The sequence below is a fragment of the Xenia sp. Carnegie-2017 genome, unplaced genomic scaffold (assembly GCF_021976095.1).
Source record: "Xenia sp. Carnegie-2017 unplaced genomic scaffold, XeniaSp_v1 HiC_scaffold_2, whole genome shotgun sequence".
Taxonomy (NCBI): domain Eukaryota; kingdom Metazoa; phylum Cnidaria; class Anthozoa; order Malacalcyonacea; family Xeniidae; genus Xenia; species Xenia sp. Carnegie-2017.
Genome location: NW_025813482.1, coordinates 9,141,549 through 9,162,576, shown reverse-complemented (window position 1 = coordinate 9,162,576; position 21,028 = coordinate 9,141,549). Strand labels below are relative to the sequence as shown.

Below are 21,028 nucleotides of genomic sequence, written 5' to 3'. Positions count from 1 at the left end.
GACATTTTATATAGACGAGAATATTTTTGAAACTTTTAAATGCATGCATGTTACGAATAACTATATAAGACTTCTTTATTGCGAACGAAACATTATTTACAGTATGGAACATATAATATAGGATGAAAGAAATGAAGTTCTCTGTTTAAAACATAAATAATTAGTATAAGCTCAAAAAATAACAATTTATATAAACATTGTGTTGTATTTATGTTAAGTTTATGTGTGATAGAAAATCATTCCGACAGATCAATGCAATAGAAAAAAATCAGTTTGTAAAGTCTAGTTCAGGAAAATTTTCCAAAGTATTTGTTCTTTATGAAAGAACGTGATCATTTTATTCAATTATTTCGCTGAAGGTAATCAAAATGAACAATTGTATGTTCAAAACTGAAACCAAAAATGTCATTTGTGTCTGTAGAATAATCACACAATTCGTCAGAAAAAACACACTAGTTTTTTAATGTATAGAAGTTTTCTAGGAGAGTACAGATACAGCTAACTATAAAAATTATATCGAAAATTTTTAAATCGCCTGATGTGTTGTCAAAGAGGTATTACTTCGCGTGGCCAAATCATTTCACATTCAAAAGTACAAGTAATGGATTCTTTTGCATTATCTTATATTCATCGTGCTTTTTAACTGGTTGAAAAATTGGGTTTACACTGAGCAACTTTACACGTCTACAACTTTTTAGTAAATTTGATGAAGAATATTAATTTTGCATAAATTTGTGTAGGCAATGTTTTAGACTTTGATTCATTTGATTCATGCACTTAAATTGGCTTTCAATGTATTTTTTTTGTGAGTCACAATAATGTCGTTATCATTTCAAATAAATATAAACTAAAATAAATTAATGAGATAAATTATTATTAAAACTTTAAGTTTGGTAAAATTGGAGTAAATTATACGTATTCAAACAGTTATTCATATAATCATTTATTCATATAAATCCAAATGGTTGATATGGATGACATCATTTCCTTGAAGGAATAAATTGTGATCTTTCATTTCTTACCCAAAAAATATAGGGGATATACATTATAGCTATTACTTTTTAAAAGTCTTAAGGAGTTTGTCTCATACTTACTATTTTATAACTTACAACTAGAGCAGTGAACGAAAATCTTGAAAAACGAAATTATGATGAACAACAAGTATTAATTTGAGTACTACGTCATGTATTACCTCTTGGTATTATGTTATCAGAGCCGAATATAGAATACTCAGTTTATAGAATATAGGAGAAACTTTTATTTTTAAACAATATAATGCCTGGATTACCAATCTTTATAATATGTATATATACCTAAATTAATTATAATTCGTTACTAGATTTTTTGGAGAAAATAATTTTTTTCTTTAAATATGGTGTGTTGAATATCTTATTTAGCTCTGAATATAGAATCATAATTCATTATTGCATGGAATTTTCCGTATCTACGTTTTAAATAAGATGTCATGCGAATCGCAGGGCAAATGTTAGTTTGAAGACTTAATCACTTATTTATAAATAGGTTTTGTGTTCAAATAATGAAACGGTAAACTCGATGAAAAATTACATCTGAACTGAGCAATATTTTACGACACACACACGTGTGTGACAAATTTGATGAAATATTTCAGCATAAATTTGTGTATGCCGTGTTCTAGAATTTGCTTCAAGTATATAATTTCTTTAATTTAGCATTCTGTTTGTGCCAAATTAGCAAAAAAGTTTTCAATTCCTTTCTCATCTTCAATCACGGCAATTTAAGTTTGATAATGCAGCAGTGGAGTTAAATTTCTCCAGTATGGTGGGCACTAACATATACGTTCATTCATTATTTATTAGTTTGATTTTTTTTCGACGAATAAAATTTTCCTTCGTAATGACAAAATATAGAATAATACAGTAAAACATTCAATACATACGAATAACTAGCTAGCGATAAGAGATTGATTTTTGTGGTCTGCTCAAGAGTTTAATATTGTCCGTATAAACATATTCTGATTTAACTACTTTTATAAAAATGGCTAAATTTTACGTAACATGTGAACAGTTATATCAAATCTCATAATCAGTATACATGGTAAATGCAGAACTATTGACTGATTCATTTGGTTCATCTTTCATTTCTTTATCAAATTTCTCCTTTCCCTTTTCTTCAATCTTCACAAAATATACAAATGCATTCAACAATAAAATTGTTGTCATGTAAATGAAATCCATTGGTAAGATAATCAAACCTTTATCTCCCACTTCTGGTGGCAATGAATCAACTATTGATGCTGACATACCAACAACTCGAATACAGTTCAAAACACTCAGTGTTATTGATGATTTTTTTGGAACGAAAGGCAATGATAAAAGAGCCACATAGGTTGTTATCAAAATAATTAAAACAAACGCATTAGCAAGACACAAGTTACAAAAAACATTGAGAGTAGCAACTTTTTCAAAATGTCCACTGTTACTGGTCTCACTGATTCTGACATGAAGGAGAAGTATTATGCAACTTATTCCAACATAATTCAAAGCAATATTCCAGGACTTAATGATTTTTCGCGCTGCAGGAATACAACGCACTGATCTTCCAACCTGTACAAAAAGATGTATTTAGAATGAGAGATAGAAAAGAATATATTTCATTCAAAGAGAATGTGTAGTTAACTCACCATCAAAGGAGTAAGGATTTGCAAAACGTTTCTGATCAATAAATTAGTAACAGATAACTGAGCTTTTAATGTCGGTAAAAGCAATGAAAGTGTTGAAGACATTGTAAAAATTGATATAAATACACCAAGAATTGATAACAAGGCGCACAATCCACAATGAGCATTTGCAGCAAAAATCTATAGATTTGAAAAAATACCTTAAAACCAGGATAATTGATAATATGGACATTGACAAGAGTACAAACGAATTAATGAAATTACAATTGTTAAATTTGGTTTTAAGGTAAATATGGTTACTAAAAATAGCGTTCTCTTAATTGATTTATGCAAAATTTGTTATAGCTAAAGAAATAGTTTTATGGTGGCCTAACAGAGCCTAGTGTGTAATTATAAGTTATATCAATCAATAAAAGTAATGCGCTTTATAAAAAATGTAGGCCGAGCATTATAATCTCTGTGTTGTTGAACCTAAAATTGCTTGCGACTTAGCTAAACCGCTCAAAAGAAACATGTTGTAAACAATATGATTAATATGAAGAAGAGATTAAACTAGAACTGTGGTAAAACATCGCTCTTTTATGTTAACAATAAGAAGAAACTCGCTATAAATCAAGGCGGCATAGTTTTGGATGATCAGATTTAAACAAAATGAAAAAACACAATGACCTAGAACCCAATCTACTTGATACTTGACTTTGCGGCGATTCTATACGGGCCAATGAGAGCATGACCTTGACTTTGAATCAATGAAACAACCCTCCCCCCCCCCGAAAAAAACTGCACTTCCTTTCTTATATATATATTAGCAGTTATGACGATTGAGTTCTATTAAGTGGTACATACTTCATTTAGTTAGTTTGTATACATTGAATGATGATGAACTTACCAAGACAAATGCTCCTGGGGCTGATGGTAACATGAAATAGATTTGCAAACCAATTCGAAATTCTTCAGGTCCCAAAATCTTCATTTCATAACTGCTCATGTTTGAAGTGTTGCTGGAGTTTGTTTGTTGTCCAATTAATGCAGAAAAGTAAGGAATTTTATTCAAGCTATTCACCACGAAAAAAGGTACAAGAAATAAGATTAAAATCAATCCAATCACAATTTCTTTGTACGACTTGATTGCAGACTTTGCTTCGCTGACCCGTAAACGCAATCCAATCGTTGTAAATAAGCAAACGACACAAATTGTTCCAAGAGGAATCTTTTCATTCAAGTAAACTGCCGGTTGAGGAAGGGCTATACCAAAAATTACCGATAACACAAAACAAAGAGGTACTAGATAACGTAGTAGGAATATTTTTAGTCCCAAAATGATACTTAATTTTTGTTCATCACAATTTCCTTCTTCCACAATTTCGTTCATGCTTACACGAACGCTATCTTGATTACTCATTCTAAGATTTCTTCGTTATCAAAATACCAGTGATAAATTTAGCTGACGGTAAAGTTTCATTGCCAAGATACGAAACAGGTTTAGAGAGGATGAATAAAAGTGCAGTATTTTTTACACAATGTTATTGATATCCATCTTCCATGAATTAATTATTACATGTCAGGAAAACTTAAGTTCTTTGTTTGACAAAATCTGTTTTATTAACATATAAGCTTGGAAAATAATATTGCACGCTGAGTAAGGTGTATTTATTTAGTAGATCACAAAGCCCGTAGGAAAAACTCCTTTCATAAACTTGGGTTCAGTTAATTTTTTCAACGGTTGTTTATAAACAGTTTATTTGTTTATAAATGAACGTTATCAATTATATCGCCGGAGGCTGCCGTTATTGTGAGCGAAGGACACTTTGCATGAACATGAAAATGTGTTTTTTTAAAGTTTTTTTTCCCACGATTGACGATTATATTGAAACCGGGCTTAATTATGCCCACTTAAAAAGCTGTCAATCAGTTCTTAAATACCATAATTTCCAATGATCGCCAGTCTTCAAAAACAAACAAAAGAGCTTCGGTACCAGGTAAAATTTGCGCACAATAAAAAATATAACGGGAAATCAAGCGAAGGTTAATACTTGATAAATTATTTTTTGGTCATGCAATCTAAATTAGCTACACTGCACTGACAACAGATTTATAGATCTAAATATGTGATACAAGTGTATATGATTCAGTTAATTATTGTGCTATTTTGTAACTGAGCCAAATGTCGATATTCTTGCATCCAATGCGAAAATTTGCATACGAAATTATGAAATATTTGCACGAAACCTTGCAAGGAAACTCTACTTCGTTTTTTCAGTTGTTGCGTAAGATACAGCATGAATACATAAATTTATCTTTTATCATTCACACGTCGTCTTAGATCTGCCTAGAAGGTTAAATATGCTAAAAGCTTGAACAAAATGTTTTGAGCAGTTAAAGGAGATTCTAAACACATAAATTTATTGAAATCACGTCAGTCATAAATCATTGAAAAGATGTTCGCTACCAGAACAACATTCAATTCATGTAAAATAGGATTGTCAAGATAGAACTGTGTACATGATCAACATTCCCGATCTTCCAAACCATGTTTCTATTTAATCGATGAGGCAATATCAGCAGTTATTTTTTAACAATTGACCATTTGAAGGCTATTTGGAAACCATGATTTAAATTTGTGAAATTATGGAAACTCGTTTTTCAGAGAACACCCCCTTTTTTCAAATTCATAAGGTCTACTTATTTCTTCAAAGATGGGGACTAGGATCTCGCATTGAGCGGAATAAAGAGCCATGGTTCATCATAGCATGGGGTTTTCTGTATCAGTGTGTTGTAAACAAGACACCATGTAAATCACAGGGCAAATATTAGTTTGAACACAAAATCATTCATTTTTAAATTGTTTTATGTTTGCAACAGGTTTAGTGTTCAAATGATGAAACAAGCTGTTAGCAACGAGACAGGTAATCACAGATATCATTTTAAATTAAGCAATGTAACTAAATCCACATGACCAAGTACTTCATGAACTTCAAAATATCGAAGAGAAATAGTGATCGATTTAAACAAAGTAAATTAAGAAATTATGCATTTTCATAACCCATTCATACCTATAAGAAAAACAAATTTTTCACAGCTTTTTTTGCAATATAGCACGTTCTTGTTGTTTCTAAAGATGGGATAACTGTTGGTTTTTTGCCAAAGTCAATAAGCATTCTTTACATTTTGTTAAATTTAACTCCATCTTTTCATCTTTTGTAAACTTTACAATTCTTTTAGTTTTATTTTCAAGGGTACATTAATTCATGCCAGAAATATGGTGGATGATATTAAGTACCTCGTACAAAGTTGTAGTATCCACAAACATTGTATCTTGTTCTAATATGACTTAGGCTTCCATACCAGAGAGTAGCAAAAGTGCCCGCGATGAGAGTTTGTTGATCTATATTACAAAGGTAGCTGGACCAACTTTGCTTCATTGTGGTATTCTTTCCTTAATGTGTGTACAAACAGGAGTATCGTCAACAAATTTGGTAACTCTAATGAGATACTTACCAAACCATTTAATTAACGCCAATCTCATACCCATCTCTATCATACTTTTTAGCAGTATATTGTGATAATTAAATCAAGGAAAATGAATCGTATCACTCAAAGTTGTTTATCCATTGCTCAATGTCAACTAAGAAGTAAATATTTAATAATATAAAAAGTCGAAGATTTTGTTGTCGTGAATTTAAACATGAACATATGAAATCCGAAATGTTTGCACAGGTCATTTAACTTGTAATGTGCGAATCCTTCGCGCGTTGAAAGCTATAACAATCACCATTATTTGTACTCAGTACAAAAGTTTTAAAAATGCAATGGGAAAATGACCAAACTGCACCACGGCGCTCATTAGTCCAAAATTGCCAAACATATATATGTATCGCTTCGGCGTGAATAAATACAAGTCATATCTTGTTGACAATTTAGAATTTATAGCACAAAAATGGTTTTCAGTAAAAATTCCAATGAATTATGTACATACTTTGTAATATATGCAGGAGCGTTCGACAATTGGGTGTGAATTTCACAACAATTGTGGCCTCCTACCACGAAATATAGACATTTAATGTGTACCCAAGTCCTATACTTTAGAGCGTTTGAATGAAGATTGAGCTCAAAGCACTTTTTTTCAATGTCAAACATTTTGCAAAGTTTGATGTTTTTTACTAATTAAACTACGCTCGTTAATCTACTTCATGTTGAGTCAATCTACTTTCCGTATGTTTTGTGGCTACCCACAACATTTACACACCTATTTTTTCCTTAAGTTATGTTATCTGCTTACAAAATTTACACAGTCCATATTGATAAGCAAATCGTTGTCTTCTTTAAGTGATAATATTGATTCTGATAGGAAGAACTCAATAAGATCTTGTTAAGTAACTTTTTGAATTATAACAGAATCAATAAAAACTAGAACTACTGTCATACGTAAGCACTTTGAAGAAGAAGCCGTTTGTAATAAAGATCAAAAGTAAACACTACCACCTAAAGTTAACACGAATAATACAGTAATTATCATTTACTAACCAACAGTATGTTTTCGAAAACACCACGAAGAATTTTCCAAGAAAATCTTGACACGTCAATCTTATAATGACAAATTACAATATGTAAGAACGATTTTTAGCGAATAACTTGAGCTTGAGAAATATCTCAAATCAACGCTGGTAGAGACACAATTCTGACATCAAAAGAGAAAGAATTAAAAAAAAATTGCAAATGAACAAATGAAAGTTTCCAAAATTAAGAAGCAAAGCAAATACCCCAAAATAATATTACAAATAAATATCATGAAATGAAAAATATAAACAGCCCGCACCTGTGAGGGTCATCATCTACAATACTACCAAAGTTATAAATGAAATCACTCATTCCGTTTATAGTTATTACTAAATCCACTTAATTATCGTTATGGTTTCTGCTTGGTTATTATGACAATATTTACAGTGTTTACTACGTAGTTCTCGTAACTTTACCCAACTATTTGGGGGTGTAGAAAAATATACCCTTGCGATAGGGCGAAGCTAACCAATTATATCGCGTGCATTTTACCTACAAGCAGGCTCATTTAAAAGTTACTCACGTAAGTTACATGTACCATTAAACTTTTTGCAAAGGTAATCTTCATTATTTTCGACAATACAATAAAGCACTGCACAGTTTTTTTTCCATTTAATTCTCTAATTAATGGACCATCTCATCGTTCAGTTAATAGTGTTCACCTAACTCTCAGTAACTCTACATGTATATTTATACTTCACCTAACTCTCAGTAACTCTACATGTATATTTATACTACACCTAACTCTCAGTAACTCTACACGTATATTTATACTACACCTAACTCTCAGTAACTCTACATGTATATTTATACTACACCTAACTCTCAGTAACTCTACATGTATATTTATACTTCACCTAACTCTCAGTAACTCTACATGTATATTTATACTACACCTAACTCTCAGTAACTCTACATGTATATTTATACTTCACCTAACTCTCAGTAACTCTACATGTATATTTATACTTCACCTAACTCTCAGTAACTCTACATGTATATTTATACTACACCTAACTCTCAGTAACTCTACATGTATATTTATACTACACCTAACTCTCAGTAACTCTACATGTATATTTATACTTCACCTAACTCTCAGTAACTCTACATGTATATTTATACTTCACCTAACTCTCAGTAACTCTACATGTATATTTATACTACACCTAACTCTCAGTAACTCTACATGTATATTTATACTTCACCTAACTCTCAGTAACTCTACATGTATATTTATACTTCACCTAACTCCCAGTAACTCTACATGTATATTTATACTTCACCTAACTCTCAGTAACTCTACATGTATATTTATACTACCTAACTCTCAGTAACTCTACATGTATATTTATACTACACCTAACTCTCAGTAACTCTACATGTATATTTATACTACACCTAACTCTCAGTAACTCTACATGTATATTTATACTTCACCTAACTCTCAGTAACTCTACATGTATATTTATACTTCACCTAACTCTCAGTAACTCTACATGTATATTTATACTACACCTAACTCTCAGTAACTCTACATGTATATTTATACTACCTAACTCTCAGTAACTCTACATGTATATTTATACTACACCTAACTCTCAGTAACTCTACATGTATATTTATACTACACCTAACTCTCAGTAACTCTACATGTATATTTATACTTCACCTAACTCTCAGTAACTCTACATGTATATTTATACTACACCTAACTCTCAGTAACTCTACATGTATATTTATACTACACATAACTCTCAGTAACTCTACATGTATATTTATACTACCTAACTCTCAGTAACTCTACATGTATATTTATACTACACCTAACTCTCAGTAACTCTACATGTATATTTATACTTCACCTAACTCTCAGTAACTCTACATGTATATTTATACTACACCTAACTCTCAGTAACTCTACATGTATATTTATACTTCACCTAACTCTCAGTAACTCTACATGTATATTTATACTACACCTAACTCTCAGTAACTCTACATGTATATTTATACTTCACCTAACTCTCAGTAACTCTACATGTATATTTATACTTCACCTAACTCTCAGTAACTCTACATGTATATTTATACTTCACCTAACTTTCATTAACTCTACATGTATATTTATATTTTTGTATTGTGTGACCACGTGATTTTTTATTCTTTCACAAAAATTCATATTTGTTAAGAAGTACTTCACAAAGACCACAATCATCCTATTCGTTAGATTCTTTTAATTTTAAACTCTACAAACATTTTACGTAGTATTTTTAGCAGTAAAATTCGAGAAAAGTTTTCGTAAATCCGCTGCTCAAAATCTGGCAAATATTATCATAATAGCTATACGTACATACCTTTAATGTATTTTCTCTTGCTAACAATGGTTGGATTGCAAATCTTTTTAATCGTTTGAGAAGTTGTCCTTGAGTATTGTACAAACAGTCCTCTATGCAAAAAATTAATAACAAAATGATAAACGATGGTAAGGCCATAGCTGCTTTCGTAGTGTGCATGAAATGTTACACGGATTCACGGAAAGCTATTGCCTTAGGTTTCACATATAAAGACTGAGCAATTGAACTAGATGATTAAATTTAATAAAAACATACCAGGAAATATTTCTGGATAGACTAAACTATTAGGACACAACGCAAAACAACCACAACAGACAGCCTCCAGCCTATGATTAAAAATTTTGCTACTATGTCATAAAAGTTCAATATGAACACAATACATTTTCTCTTACATTGCAACGCCAAAAAATTCATGTTTTGCTGTTGAGACGGCAACATGAGCACTTTTTAAAACATTTATATAATCCTCGCGCGATTCTTGATAACCCCAATGAATAATATTGTCAGCAAGTTTCTCTTTTGCTTTTTGAAATATTTCTGTAAAAAATGAGTTGTACACACAGCATAAAACACTACAACAGTTTTAAAATGAAGCAAACTATAAATTTTGCAAATATTCCATAGATTTGTGTAAGTATGGAACTTTAACATCCTCAGTTCCATCAAACACCAAGAATAAACATAAAAAATTCAACGTTGAAAACGGGAGAGCGGTTTGCAAAAACCGAGGAGCTAATCACTGAAAAAGAAGTCTGCCAGACTTTTGGTCTTTCAAAGGTGCAGTTCCTTTTATGTCGTACGTTTGGACTTTTTGGAATTTTTTTGAACTTTTTAGGACTTCCGTCTTTGTAATTTCTCATTACTTTTGTACGTTGTGAAGGCTAGGATTTAAAAATTGATTATGAGCAAGCCATACGTAACTATGAACAGAACAAACTCATAAGTTTTTAATTTAAGTATTTAGCATTACATAGTACAACTCAGCTATACTATGGTTTAGTTACCATTAATTTATAAACATTAAACTAAAAGATCAAATGCAGGAGCTGCATTTTACTCCTACAATGCAAACATTTTTGTTTTAACTACTGCAAAATACTAAATTGAATGAATTTTCTAAAAAAATGAATAACTTTTGTTAAAATTTTGCATTGCACGAGTAAATGATTGAGCTGAAATGCCACTGATCAAATGTTAACTCACTCCGTTATTATATTATAACTTTACGTACATCAGTTACACTAAAACAGTACAATCATTTTGCAAAAAATGAATCAAAGTATTCAAATATAAATTCACACTTCGATGAAGAAGTAAACGTTATGTTGACATTTCCCCATTTATTTATAATATTTTACATAATATTTTCGAAAGCATGAGTCTTAAATTTTTTAAGAATTATGAGGAAAATATGCAGGTTTTGGACTTTTTGCCGATACAGGCACTTATGGACTTTTTTGTAAAGTGAACCGGAATTTTGAAATGATTCGCTCCTCGGCAAAAACGGCACTCTGAAGAGCTTGTGTTGCGCAAGCATGAATGAGTTGCTCAAAATCAATTTTAATTTCATGGGATGAAAGTATGAGTATTTCTTTGCAAAATATGAAAATTTCAGAAAAATTGATAAAGAGTATAAATCTGCCGTAGAGAATTGTAAACTTGGGTTATTTTCTGTTTTAACTCAAAGCTTGCATGATTTACTTTGCAGACCATTGACATCATGCACTTCAATTTAACTACGAAAAGACAACATTCTTTTTCCATACTTTTGTTCAGTAAAAGTACACATACTAACACAAATCTACGAAATATTTGGCTAAATTTATAGTCTATTATAAGCAGTTCGAAACTGTCCACTTTTGTATACACTCTGTCGCACAATTGTCACGAATGGAAAAATGATAACAAGTGAATTAAAAAAACGACGCGTTTAAATAGAACAGAACTATAGATATTTCAATAATGAAACACTGCTAATAATTTATGATGTTGTTTTATTGTGTTGATTTTTTAGCGTCCCCGAAAGTCTACACTATGGACGTCTCCTTACAAAGTTTCCATGGAAATTTCCCATGAAAACTACTTTACGCAATAATAGAAATGAAAATAAAATGAAATTAAAAATTACCTGGCACATCAGTAAAGGTAGCTCCAATGACAGAGATATTAAAATTAAAACCAAGATCTTTCAGTTGATAAATTGTTTGAAAAAAAAATGTTGGATCTTTGTCGTGTTCCCTAAGAAAACAAATACATAGCTATTTTGACACTACGTACACCAAACGATTAAAAAGTTTGTAAATATATTTGAGAATTACAAAACATGCTTTATTACCAACGATGAGGCCATACAATATGAAGACGATGACGGTGATCAACATCATTAACAACATCATCTGTGGATTATTAAAAATGTTGATGTCACTTATAACAAACATTTAATAATAGAGAAAATTAAGTAAAACTGCTGAGTCAAATCAGGAGAAGAACATAAAAACAAAATGAAAGGCTATTGATCAACTTTGTCAGCGCAGCAAATTTAAATTACGCCATTTTTACCTACATCTTCTACAAGGTTCTGATCTTTGAAAAATTCCAATTCATCAACCAAACATATTGGAAAGTAAAGAACTTTACTTTTTGATCTGATCTGATGAGATAAATTCTTTGGACGAAAGTCAGGCATTAGATTAAGGAATGTATCAATAGAATTTAGGAAGGAATCCATGTTGTAACAAGAATTAAAAAGAACAACATCAGCAACAAGACTACAAAGTAAATGAAAATACAAATCAACTTCACATAAAAAAATATGTATTGCACTAAGATGCTCCATAATTGTCATAATTATCAAATGATCTATATTTTGTTTTTTGCTTCAATTTTTATCATTAACTCTATGCCAAAAATCAGGAATACAAATATCCCACCTTGATAATATTTGATTATATCCAAATTGAAAATCTCGATCTTGTTGTTTACGAACTGGATAAACCAACTGGTTCTCATGAAAATATAAAACTTTTTTCAAAGATGATAAATCTTTTCTCAAAGCCATTAGTTCAGCCAAGTTGACAACTGAGCTACAAAACAATGCTCTTGAAAGAGCATTACATGTCTAAGTTATATTCTTAAGAATCATGAAAATTTTAACATGGTCAAAATGAAATCTTCAAAATGTGCTGATGATAAATCAATGTGTATATAAGTGCTCAATACATACATATTTTTATCATGATGTACGCAGTCTCTTAGGTAACTCATTACTCCTTCACAGGCAACAATAAATAGAAATTTCGCTCAATCTTTTATATGTTAAGAGTTGTTACCTTAATGTAGGAAGTAATTTCCTTATGCAAAAGTCGTGTTTCCTCAAGAAATAGCATTATATAATTTTTTGCCAAAAATCACATACTTTCTCTTGTTTCAACTGTATAAACCTCCACAAAATCAAAGTTATGAAATAAGTAAATAATTTTGATGAGTAATTCAGATCAAGGTGGATAGTGTTGATAGTCAGTATTAATAAGAGGCCTGGAAACTAGGATGATAGACTACATATGGTTTGGAGTAGGTCTTCACCAAACACCCCCCTTCCAATAACCCTCCTTCAGGATAAACCTTCCACTTTTACTCACTTGAATTTAAAACGTACTAATTTTGAACTTTAAAGTTTTAATAGTATTCACAATACCTATATGACTGATCAATAGGAATGTTTTGCATGAAATAAAGCGCACTTGTTCGCATTCTCCAATGCCATTTCTTTGCTGGCATTGTATACAAGACACAGCCTGAAATATTCTTCACCAATAAATCCACCAACTGCTTGTGGGATCCACCATAAAATGCTTCTATTAATATGACATGAGCTTCTGATTTGTTATCATTTTCAGCCATTTCACTCATTCAATAATACAATGTTGAATGCATCGTCATTTGACAGTTGAACGAAATTCTTTTCTTAAAATCACTGCACAATGTTTTTATAATGCATCCGAAATAATTCCGTACTATCGTTCGTCTTTTTCGTCGACCTATAATTCTCCTTCGACGAGACATTAGAAAAGAAATGCGCACGCATCGTCAGCAGAGAAAAATGGAGTTTCTTAATTTTGATCAATAGACCATAGACATGCAATAGATTGTGAGAAATATGACGTCTTCTGACTCAATTGAGTTTCCTTTTGATTCGGAAGACGAATATGAACTAATTCTTGGGGAAAGCTTTCTTTCAAAGCAGCCAAATACTGGGTTTCACACAGTACGTTGTATGTATCAGGTTTTAGTTATCATTGAATTAAATTTATAAACAGATCATTCCGTATTCACAAAGAATTTGCTCTTGATGGCTTTTCTTTTCAATTCTTTTTTTTTTATTAAATTTATGATTGTAATGTATTATCTGCTTGTAAGAGTGAAGGTGAATACTACCATACGTAGATTTCTTATATAACTGCAGATGACTTTAAGCCAGCTTCCATTGACACTACTAAACCTGGTCATCTTGATGTTGGTGCTTCTGAGGAAGTAAATGTGTCGCTTTTTAATCAGGTACTAAATATTTTCACAATGCATAAGATCATAACTTTGTCATTTTCGACATTAATCTACTGTAATGTAAAATTTATTAATAATAACAGTTGTTGTACCTATAGACCATACAGTTCCATCTTTTGTATGAGCATAACAAAGAATGACCAATAAGTTGATGAACAAGTTATTGATTTGTTTGCTTTCCTGCTATAAATTTAAGTTGTTTGTTTGTTCAAGGGTATGTTTAACTACCATTAATTTCTTGATTTATTGCTGATTTTGTTTTCATTCTAGGATTTGGGAACAACATTTTACAAAGGATCAAAGAAAGCTTGCCCAAAAGATTGCATTCTTGTAGTCGATAGAGCCAAAAGGGTATTTTCATAATTTAATTTAGTTATTCAATAACATTTCGAAAGTTAAGAATTTACTAAGTTTATATGTGTGTTTTCTAGACCATAACTTTAGAACATCTATCAACAACAATCCAATTGAAAAAAATCAGGTTAGGAAAACTTTATTTGAAAATGCTGTAAACATTGAAATACTGATATGATAATTTTTTTATTTCAGATCAGCATCTAACAGCAATGTAAAACAAAATTCAAATAATGCATCCCAACAAAATGAAATGTTTAACTCACAGGAAGATTTAAAGGTTATTATGCAAACAATTTCACCTAGAAAAAAATATGGAGCATTTACTAAGCCAAATATATTTCTTTTATGTGGTGTTAAATTTATTCAATTCTTGTATTAAAAAATATAGAAATATTTATAAAACAATAATGTACAATGACTATACAAGTCATGTGATCACACAAATTATGTGAGTATGTGACCAACAAACATCAGAATTTACATGTTTGTAGATGTAGATCGACCAGGTTAGTAGAGTCTTGAGAAGGACTGTTTTTGTTGTTGTTGACTGACGTTTTGACAACCTTAGCGGTAGTCATCTTCAGAGTAAAAAAAAAACAAAAAAAATAAAGAATTCAATGAAAATGACTACTGCTAAGTTTGTCGAAACGTCAGTCAACATCAACAACAACAGTCCTTCTCAGAACTCTACCAACCTGGACGATCTACATCTACAAATATGTAATGATACTCCCGGGTTCAAACCATTTACTTTATCAGAATTTATGTAAGTGTAATGTATATTTTTTATTGTTACAAATGTCGTAGGAAAGTCCAGTAAAATCTGCAGAATCCAGTGTTGACTCAAGCTCCAGTTCAGATTCAGACTCAGATCATGTGGATGAAGAAGTTGCTAGATTAAATGCTTCATTAACTGAACAAACAACAGAAGAAAAGACAAGCTCTGATCCTCCTCAATCACAATCATCATCATTTGCTATTAATTTATGTATGTAATTTGAAGTATTTTGTCTGCTTAATTTTGCTATTTTCTTCATTGTTATTCTTTATCACACTTTTGATGGGTTTAAATGAATTTAGCCTTTTTTTAAAAGTGCGTATGTAAAACCCTCAAGGAAATAATCTGTTTGGATAGAGTTGATGATTTAAAAGAACATTTTACAATATATTTTATTTCATGAAAATTTTATCTTTCATCTTTACATTACATATACAATTGTTTAATTTTTACAGGTAAAGATTTGGAACTCAGTGAGTCGGGAAGTGACAGTGATTGAACATAATCTGTTTGTAAAAACTATTTGTTTCTAGATTAACTTGTACAATGTACATAGCTATTTTTTGATTTTGATAAAATGAATTTGACATGGAAATGATTTCTGAAATGTTTGTGAACAACAGCAGTGTGTGAAGAACCATAAAATAATTGGGACCTACAATTTCACATACTGTAGTGAGTCTAGTGTCTGTAAAAACCTGTGTCTGACTTACTTTCTTTACTCCCGTATATTTTTTCATGTGATTTTGTGGGAAAGTGTGTTTTCAGTTATGAAGGCAATATCAAAAAACTTAGTAACAGATTGCAACATAAATGTCATCAATAATTACATGTTCCACGAAAAAGAAGAAATACTATCATTATGTTAGTGCTTTTTGTTATTTTATGTACACATGATGTAATAAAACTCACTCTAGGTAGGACAGGAATGACACTGAGTAACGTCGCTTTCTTCACAAACGTTCTTTACAGGAACCATCTTTGGTTTACACAAACGATCCGCATAAAAACTGAACAACTTGATATTAGAAAAGAACTTTGTGTATCAGTGTATGATCCTTTGAAATAATTGTTTAACTCTTGAAAATGTTAATCTCATCCTGCCTAGTATTAAAAATGTTTCATAATTTCTTTGTCATAATGATAAAACCGGAGGCTTTCAAGAGTCGTGGGTGTTCCATATTCGCCATGTCATAACGAAAGAAACATAGAGAAGTAATGAAATTGTTTCATATTAGTTATTTTTAATAATTTTTCTTCTTTTTCGAGTAAGTATTACAAAATTCCTCCAAAATCTCTTTCTCTTTCATTACATACAAATGACTTAAACATTTCGTCAATATTCAAATCATCTAAAATTTTCTGGTTCTTGGTACCCGATCAATAATTTGAAAATTTGGTACATCTATCATAAATATTCAAGTGAGAAGCTAAAATTTGTGGGTGTCTTTCCAATAATAAGGGACAGCCACATTACACCCACGCCCGTCCCACGGATTCCCGAGTCCCTGGTCAAACTAAAATTGTCTCTATACTGCAGTGTAGTACATTGTAAAAATCAAAGAAAGCTTTTAATATTTCTTTATACTACCCACTTTTTTCCTTGCAATTACAGCTTTAATATAAAGCAAAAAAAGGGTAGTAAAAAAGGTGGTGAATAAACAAGCAAAAAAAGTTTTCACTGCCATTAAAGTCGAGCATCATTTCACGAGTTCAGTTGGAAACGAATTACGAAAGCTATTAAAATGTTTAGCTGAAATGAATTGGTAAAAATGAAAAAAGGTTGGCTGTAAAAAAATTCATGTCAAATTAAGGAGAATAACATACACCGTTAACGTACATCAATGACGTACACAAAGTCACGAACAGCAAAATGCTTACGAAAATGTGTCAATTTCCTCTGGTTATTGCTTCATTGCTTGGGGTCATCATCGTGGACTTAATTAGAAACATTTTCACAATTCTACAACAATAATACAAATTTTATTATGAAATAATACATATACGATGCCATAGAAATAAAACGACTGAGTAACAGTAGGGGCGTCCGCCGTAATTGCGTCACACACGTTTCAAAAACATGTCCCAACTGGTGCCTACGCTTCCTTTGGGAAGTAGGTTGCTATAGACATAGATGGGCGGGCTGTGTGGGCTCGGAGATATATAATATATTTGCATAATATTATATAATAAAAAACATCGTTCTTATTGATTGTAAAGTTATAAAGGTTTTGCTTTGTACGATAGCCAGAGGCAGCGTTTTGTCAGTAGTGAAATCGATCAATACTGTAAACAAAATTTATGATGAAGGACCATCATCATCATCATCATCACAATGGATCTCAAGTGAATACAAAATCGCTTAGACGAAGAGCACAAGAATTTTTTTTAATGGACACAATTGAAAACATTTTGCGATCAAAACCGACAGACGTTATTATTGGTGCCTTTCTTGCAATAGCTATTACTGCGATCACATTTTTTGGTGCTCTTTTGTGTGGGAACTATACTGTTGCTATGTTGGTAATATTTATATGGATCATGTCTCCATAATTGCTAAATTATACCGCAAGAATTGTTTTGTTCGATGGAGCCTGTGACCTTTGCAGCTGTAATGTTTGACACATTTTCATGACTGAGTTTCAGCCGATGAGAGTTCATTCGCCAATGCTGTCAGAGACGCTTGTAAATACTACACCATAACAAGACATTGAGAAAACAATTAGTCAAACAAAAAAATTAATTTATTTGATCCTTATATCGCCAAACATCATAAATATATTATGTATATTTCATTGAATACTTGGTATGTCGTGCAACAAAATAAAGAATACAACAACAAACTCGTTATAACGGGTCTAATTTTTGTAATTCTCGTAACTTGGAAATTAAAGTTAGATTCACCGAAAAATCGTATGTTCATGAAAATATAAAATACTTTTAAATATGCAGGCAGACTACAGACATATTACACTTAGCCTTCTTGTAGCTGAAAGGAGTGAGACCTGCAGACGATGAAATGCAGATATTTTAGAGACGACTTTAGGCGACATGGTTAAAATGACTGAGGCTGACATTTTCTTTCACAAACTGCAGGCATTTTTGTTTCCAAATGAAAGATTGAAGCTCATAGAAAAGAACTTTACACCTGTCAGCAACTGTCCAGCTGAATTTTTTTCAAGAGCGCTTTGTGCGTCGTTTAGTTGCTATGGAATCTAGTATCTTCCTATTTTCTGGGAAAATATCGTGAGCTCTTAAATTTGTTGTCTTTGACAATCATCTGGAGGTCACGATTATCTCTCATGGTCGTACCTTTAGTCCTACACACTGACTTACTATTGTGAATAGCTTGTTCTATTCGCTATCATCATTTGCGTTTTTCTTGAAGCATTTCTGTTCAACAGTGATGTCTGATGTTTTCTCTACGTACGGTAATGGCAGGTATTATTGATAGCTAACAAGGCACATGGTGACGGCACATATGACATGAATTCCTCAGTAGCAATGCGTTGCAACTCAGTACTCCAAATGCAAACTAACAACGTCAATATTCCAATTTTTGAGCAGCATCCACTCGCTGCACCTGTACGTCAACTTGACTTCGGCCCAAACAGTGCGCTCAGGTAAATTGTTTACACTATCTACGAAAATTTATTTGTGCACCAAACATGTGGAAAATCTAGTTGGGGAGAGGCAGGGGGATACTGCTCCAAGTGACAAATTAAGTGGTGAAAAAAATTAATTGAGAACAAAGGGGGTAGACAGAAAAACTCGCAAGTTATTTTGTCCTCATGTTTAATGTGAATCCACAACTTTCGGCAAGTGATTTTCAAATCTTGCACTAGAAATTGTAAGGGAGGAATTTAAATTTCGGTTTACCTATAGGAAAACAGAGATCTTTAATTCTCAGTCATATTTTATAAATTTAGGCATCTCTGAGAGTGGCGTAAGTATGAACTAGGCTGCCGCTTGTCCTTCTAGGATGCCCACCCTCCCCTCCCCCGCAACTATGAAAACCGAAACATTTTCCTAATAAAGCCTGTTTTCCACTAGCCACGTATCGTAACGTATCGTAGCAAAACGTAATATGGCGCATGCGTGATTTGTGCCTATTGACCATCAAATTCACAAGCACGCATGCGCCATGTTACGTTTTGCTACGATACGTGACAATATGTGGCTAGTGGAAAGCAGGCTTAACCGTTAATAGAACAAAATATTAACTGTTTTTTATATTTATACAGAAAAATAGCAAATATAGGTAAATACACATCAACAATACATGTAAATATACGAGTCAGTCAATGGCGCCACCAACCCTATGGCCGATGCTAAAAAAATCATGTCGAGAAATTTTCTCATTTGCTGAGAAATAACCAGAGGAACATTGATACATAACAACACAAGTTTGTTCTTCATATTTACGCTGTGCAAAAATACTAGAGCAGCTAATTGTAACAGCTAACTTATTTTGTTTATGAAAATAGAAACAGGAAGATTGTAGAACATAGTGGTTGACCAAATTTGAATTTTAAGACGCTCAATGAACACAACAACATTTGTCAACGGATGTTTCAAAAGATCAGTTACAAACCAATGGAAGATATGTAAGGGATTGGCAAGTAAAGGATGCAGCCTTAAATAATATACAACGACAACAACGTGTTTAAATCAACTTCTCTCAATTCTCAACTAGAATTAACAGCACCAAAACGTGTCATTTTTATACAATATTTGCCGGGTTAATATATTTTTATGTAATGAAATCAAACATACGCAGCTTTCTATTTAAATATTTTGTACGTATCTCTCTCAGAAAGATGATATTTAAGTTGGCTATATATCAGTTCCAGCCATATAGAATTACCAAGGACTTAGACACCATACCGCAGGGACAACGACAGCTAGAGTTAAATCTTTGGTAAGAAATGCAAACAGAACAACAAATACATTCAATGCAATGATGATAGTAGTTGCAACTTGATGATATTTCTCTTTATTTGGATCAATCATTTGATAAATTGCTGCATCCATTTTATCGACTTTACTTAACTGAGTTTTTTTTCTTCTATGTTTTAGCAATGCCCCCGTACAACCAGCAGCTGTTCCATACGTCTGAGAAAGTTTATCAATTGAATCCAACATTTCCACAGTCGAATAGTATGTATTTTTTTCTATAAATCCGATCACCGACTTGCTTTTATTTTGTGTTTCAGCTGTCTCAGTAAAGTTTAGTTATCATATGAATAAAAATTTGGTTTGCAAGTTATTAATTATTTAATATAGTAAAGATTTGCTGGTTCGTTGACAATATAAAAATGTAAAAAATTGAATATTAACTTAAAATTGAATGTTAACTATGGAGTAAAGTTAGGAAAGTCAAATTATTATTTTAACGTAAATGAAGAATGTAATTGCTCGTCAACTGCGATCTGCATTTTATTATATATTGCAATATACCATTCATCTATTTTCATTTACATTATATATTGCAATATACCATTCATATATATTCATTTACATTATATATTGCAATATACCATTCATCTATTTTCATTTACATTATATATTCCATGGAAGTAATTCAACTAACATTTCACACTGAAGTCAATTGCATCAATGTTGAGTTCGTTTTTTGCACAGTTAAAACGTGTTCTCATAAATAAACTGTCGGAGTATTTTAACGCAACAATTTAATGTCAAACCAGGTATTTAGACAAAAGCATCAAGCGGAATTGACCTGATAAATTTAGCAAAAAA

At 31.6% G+C, this 21,028-nt stretch overlaps 3 protein-coding genes and 1 long non-coding RNA gene across 6 annotated transcripts; 1 reads left to right on the top strand and 3 right to left on the bottom strand.

The window, feature by feature from the left end:
• Window positions 1-1,815: 1,815 nt before the first annotated feature.
• On the bottom strand, window positions 1,816-2,876 carry LOC124440636. The gene is made up of 2 exons (XM_046991043.1): window positions 2,663-2,876; window positions 1,816-2,585 (listed from the first exon to the last, which is right to left on the bottom strand). The coding sequence occupies exons 1-2, from the start codon at window positions 2,762-2,764 to the stop codon at window positions 2,052-2,054; spliced, it is 636 nt and encodes a 211-aa protein (XP_046846999.1). The 5' UTR covers window positions 2,765-2,876; the 3' UTR covers window positions 1,816-2,051.
• A 1,798-nt stretch (window positions 2,877-4,674) lies between these two features.
• LOC124440634 (glycosyltransferase-like domain-containing protein 1) lies at window positions 4,675-13,661 on the bottom strand. 3 transcript variants are annotated; one of them, XR_006946703.1, is made up of 11 exons: window positions 13,268-13,661; window positions 12,504-12,671; window positions 12,133-12,341; window positions 11,909-11,969; window positions 11,702-11,811; window positions 9,966-10,110; window positions 9,829-9,899; window positions 9,574-9,665; window positions 7,184-7,243; window positions 5,940-6,095; window positions 4,918-5,771 (listed from the first exon to the last, which is right to left on the bottom strand). XR_006946703.1 is itself a non-coding variant. In XM_046991040.1 (10 exons), the coding sequence occupies exons 1-10, from the start codon at window positions 13,480-13,482 to the stop codon at window positions 4,953-4,955; spliced, it is 1,167 nt and encodes a 388-aa protein (XP_046846996.1). In that variant the 5' UTR covers window positions 13,483-13,661; the 3' UTR covers window positions 4,675-4,952. The 3 variants fall into 3 exon arrangements, 2 of the variants coding, with proteins under 2 accessions (XP_046846996.1, XP_046846997.1); XM_046991040.1 differs by lacking the exon at window positions 5,940-6,095 and having other exon boundaries at window positions 4,675-4,988; XM_046991041.1 differs by lacking the exon at window positions 4,918-5,771 and having other exon boundaries at window positions 5,831-6,095.
• Window positions 7,874-8,765, bottom strand: LOC124440638. The gene is made up of 2 exons (XR_006946705.1): window positions 8,540-8,765; window positions 7,874-8,385 (listed from the first exon to the last, which is right to left on the bottom strand). It is a non-coding gene; the product is annotated as an uncharacterized LOC124440638 (long non-coding RNA).
• Window positions 13,653-15,863, top strand: LOC124440635 (ELL-associated factor 2-like). Its single transcript, XM_046991042.1, has 7 exons — window positions 13,653-13,844; window positions 14,036-14,127; window positions 14,404-14,484; window positions 14,565-14,614; window positions 14,683-14,767; window positions 15,298-15,478; window positions 15,724-15,863. The coding sequence occupies exons 1-7, from the start codon at window positions 13,730-13,732 to the stop codon at window positions 15,765-15,767; spliced, it is 648 nt and encodes a 215-aa protein (XP_046846998.1). The 5' UTR covers window positions 13,653-13,729; the 3' UTR covers window positions 15,768-15,863.
• Window positions 15,864-21,028: the final 5,165 nt, after the last annotated feature.

What these genes read in the sequence shown, in the direction of transcription:
- LOC124440636 (XM_046991043.1), bottom strand. Translation starts at nt 2,764, where the DNA reads ATGTCTTCAACACTTTCATTGCTTTTACCGACATTAAAAGCTCAGTTA. An exon ending in AAATCCTTACTCCTTTGATG is followed by an intron (nt 2,586 to 2,662) that starts GTGAGTTAACTA and finishes CTTTTTGTACAG; the next exon opens with GTTGGAAGATCAGTGCGTTG.
- LOC124440634 (XM_046991040.1), bottom strand. Translation starts at nt 13,482, where the DNA reads ATGAGTGAAATGGCTGAAAATGATAACAAATCAGAAGCTCATGTCATA. An exon ending in CCTATTGATCAGTCATATAG is followed by an intron (nt 12,672 to 13,267) that starts GTATTGTGAATA and finishes TGCTCTTTCAAG; the next exon opens with AGCATTGTTTTGTAGCTCAG. An exon ending in CAAGAGAAAATACATTAAAG is followed by an intron (nt 7,244 to 9,573) that starts GTATGTACGTAT and finishes TGTCATTATAAG; the next exon opens with ATTGACGTGTCAAGATTTTC.
- LOC124440635 (XM_046991042.1), top strand. Translation starts at nt 13,730, where the DNA reads ATGACGTCTTCTGACTCAATTGAGTTTCCTTTTGATTCGGAAGACGAA. An exon ending in TGGGTTTCACACAGTACGTT is followed by an intron (nt 13,845 to 14,035) that starts GTATGTATCAGG and finishes ATATAACTGCAG; the next exon opens with ATGACTTTAAGCCAGCTTCC. An exon ending in ATGTGTCGCTTTTTAATCAG is followed by an intron (nt 14,128 to 14,403) that starts GTACTAAATATT and finishes TTTTCATTCTAG; the next exon opens with GATTTGGGAACAACATTTTA.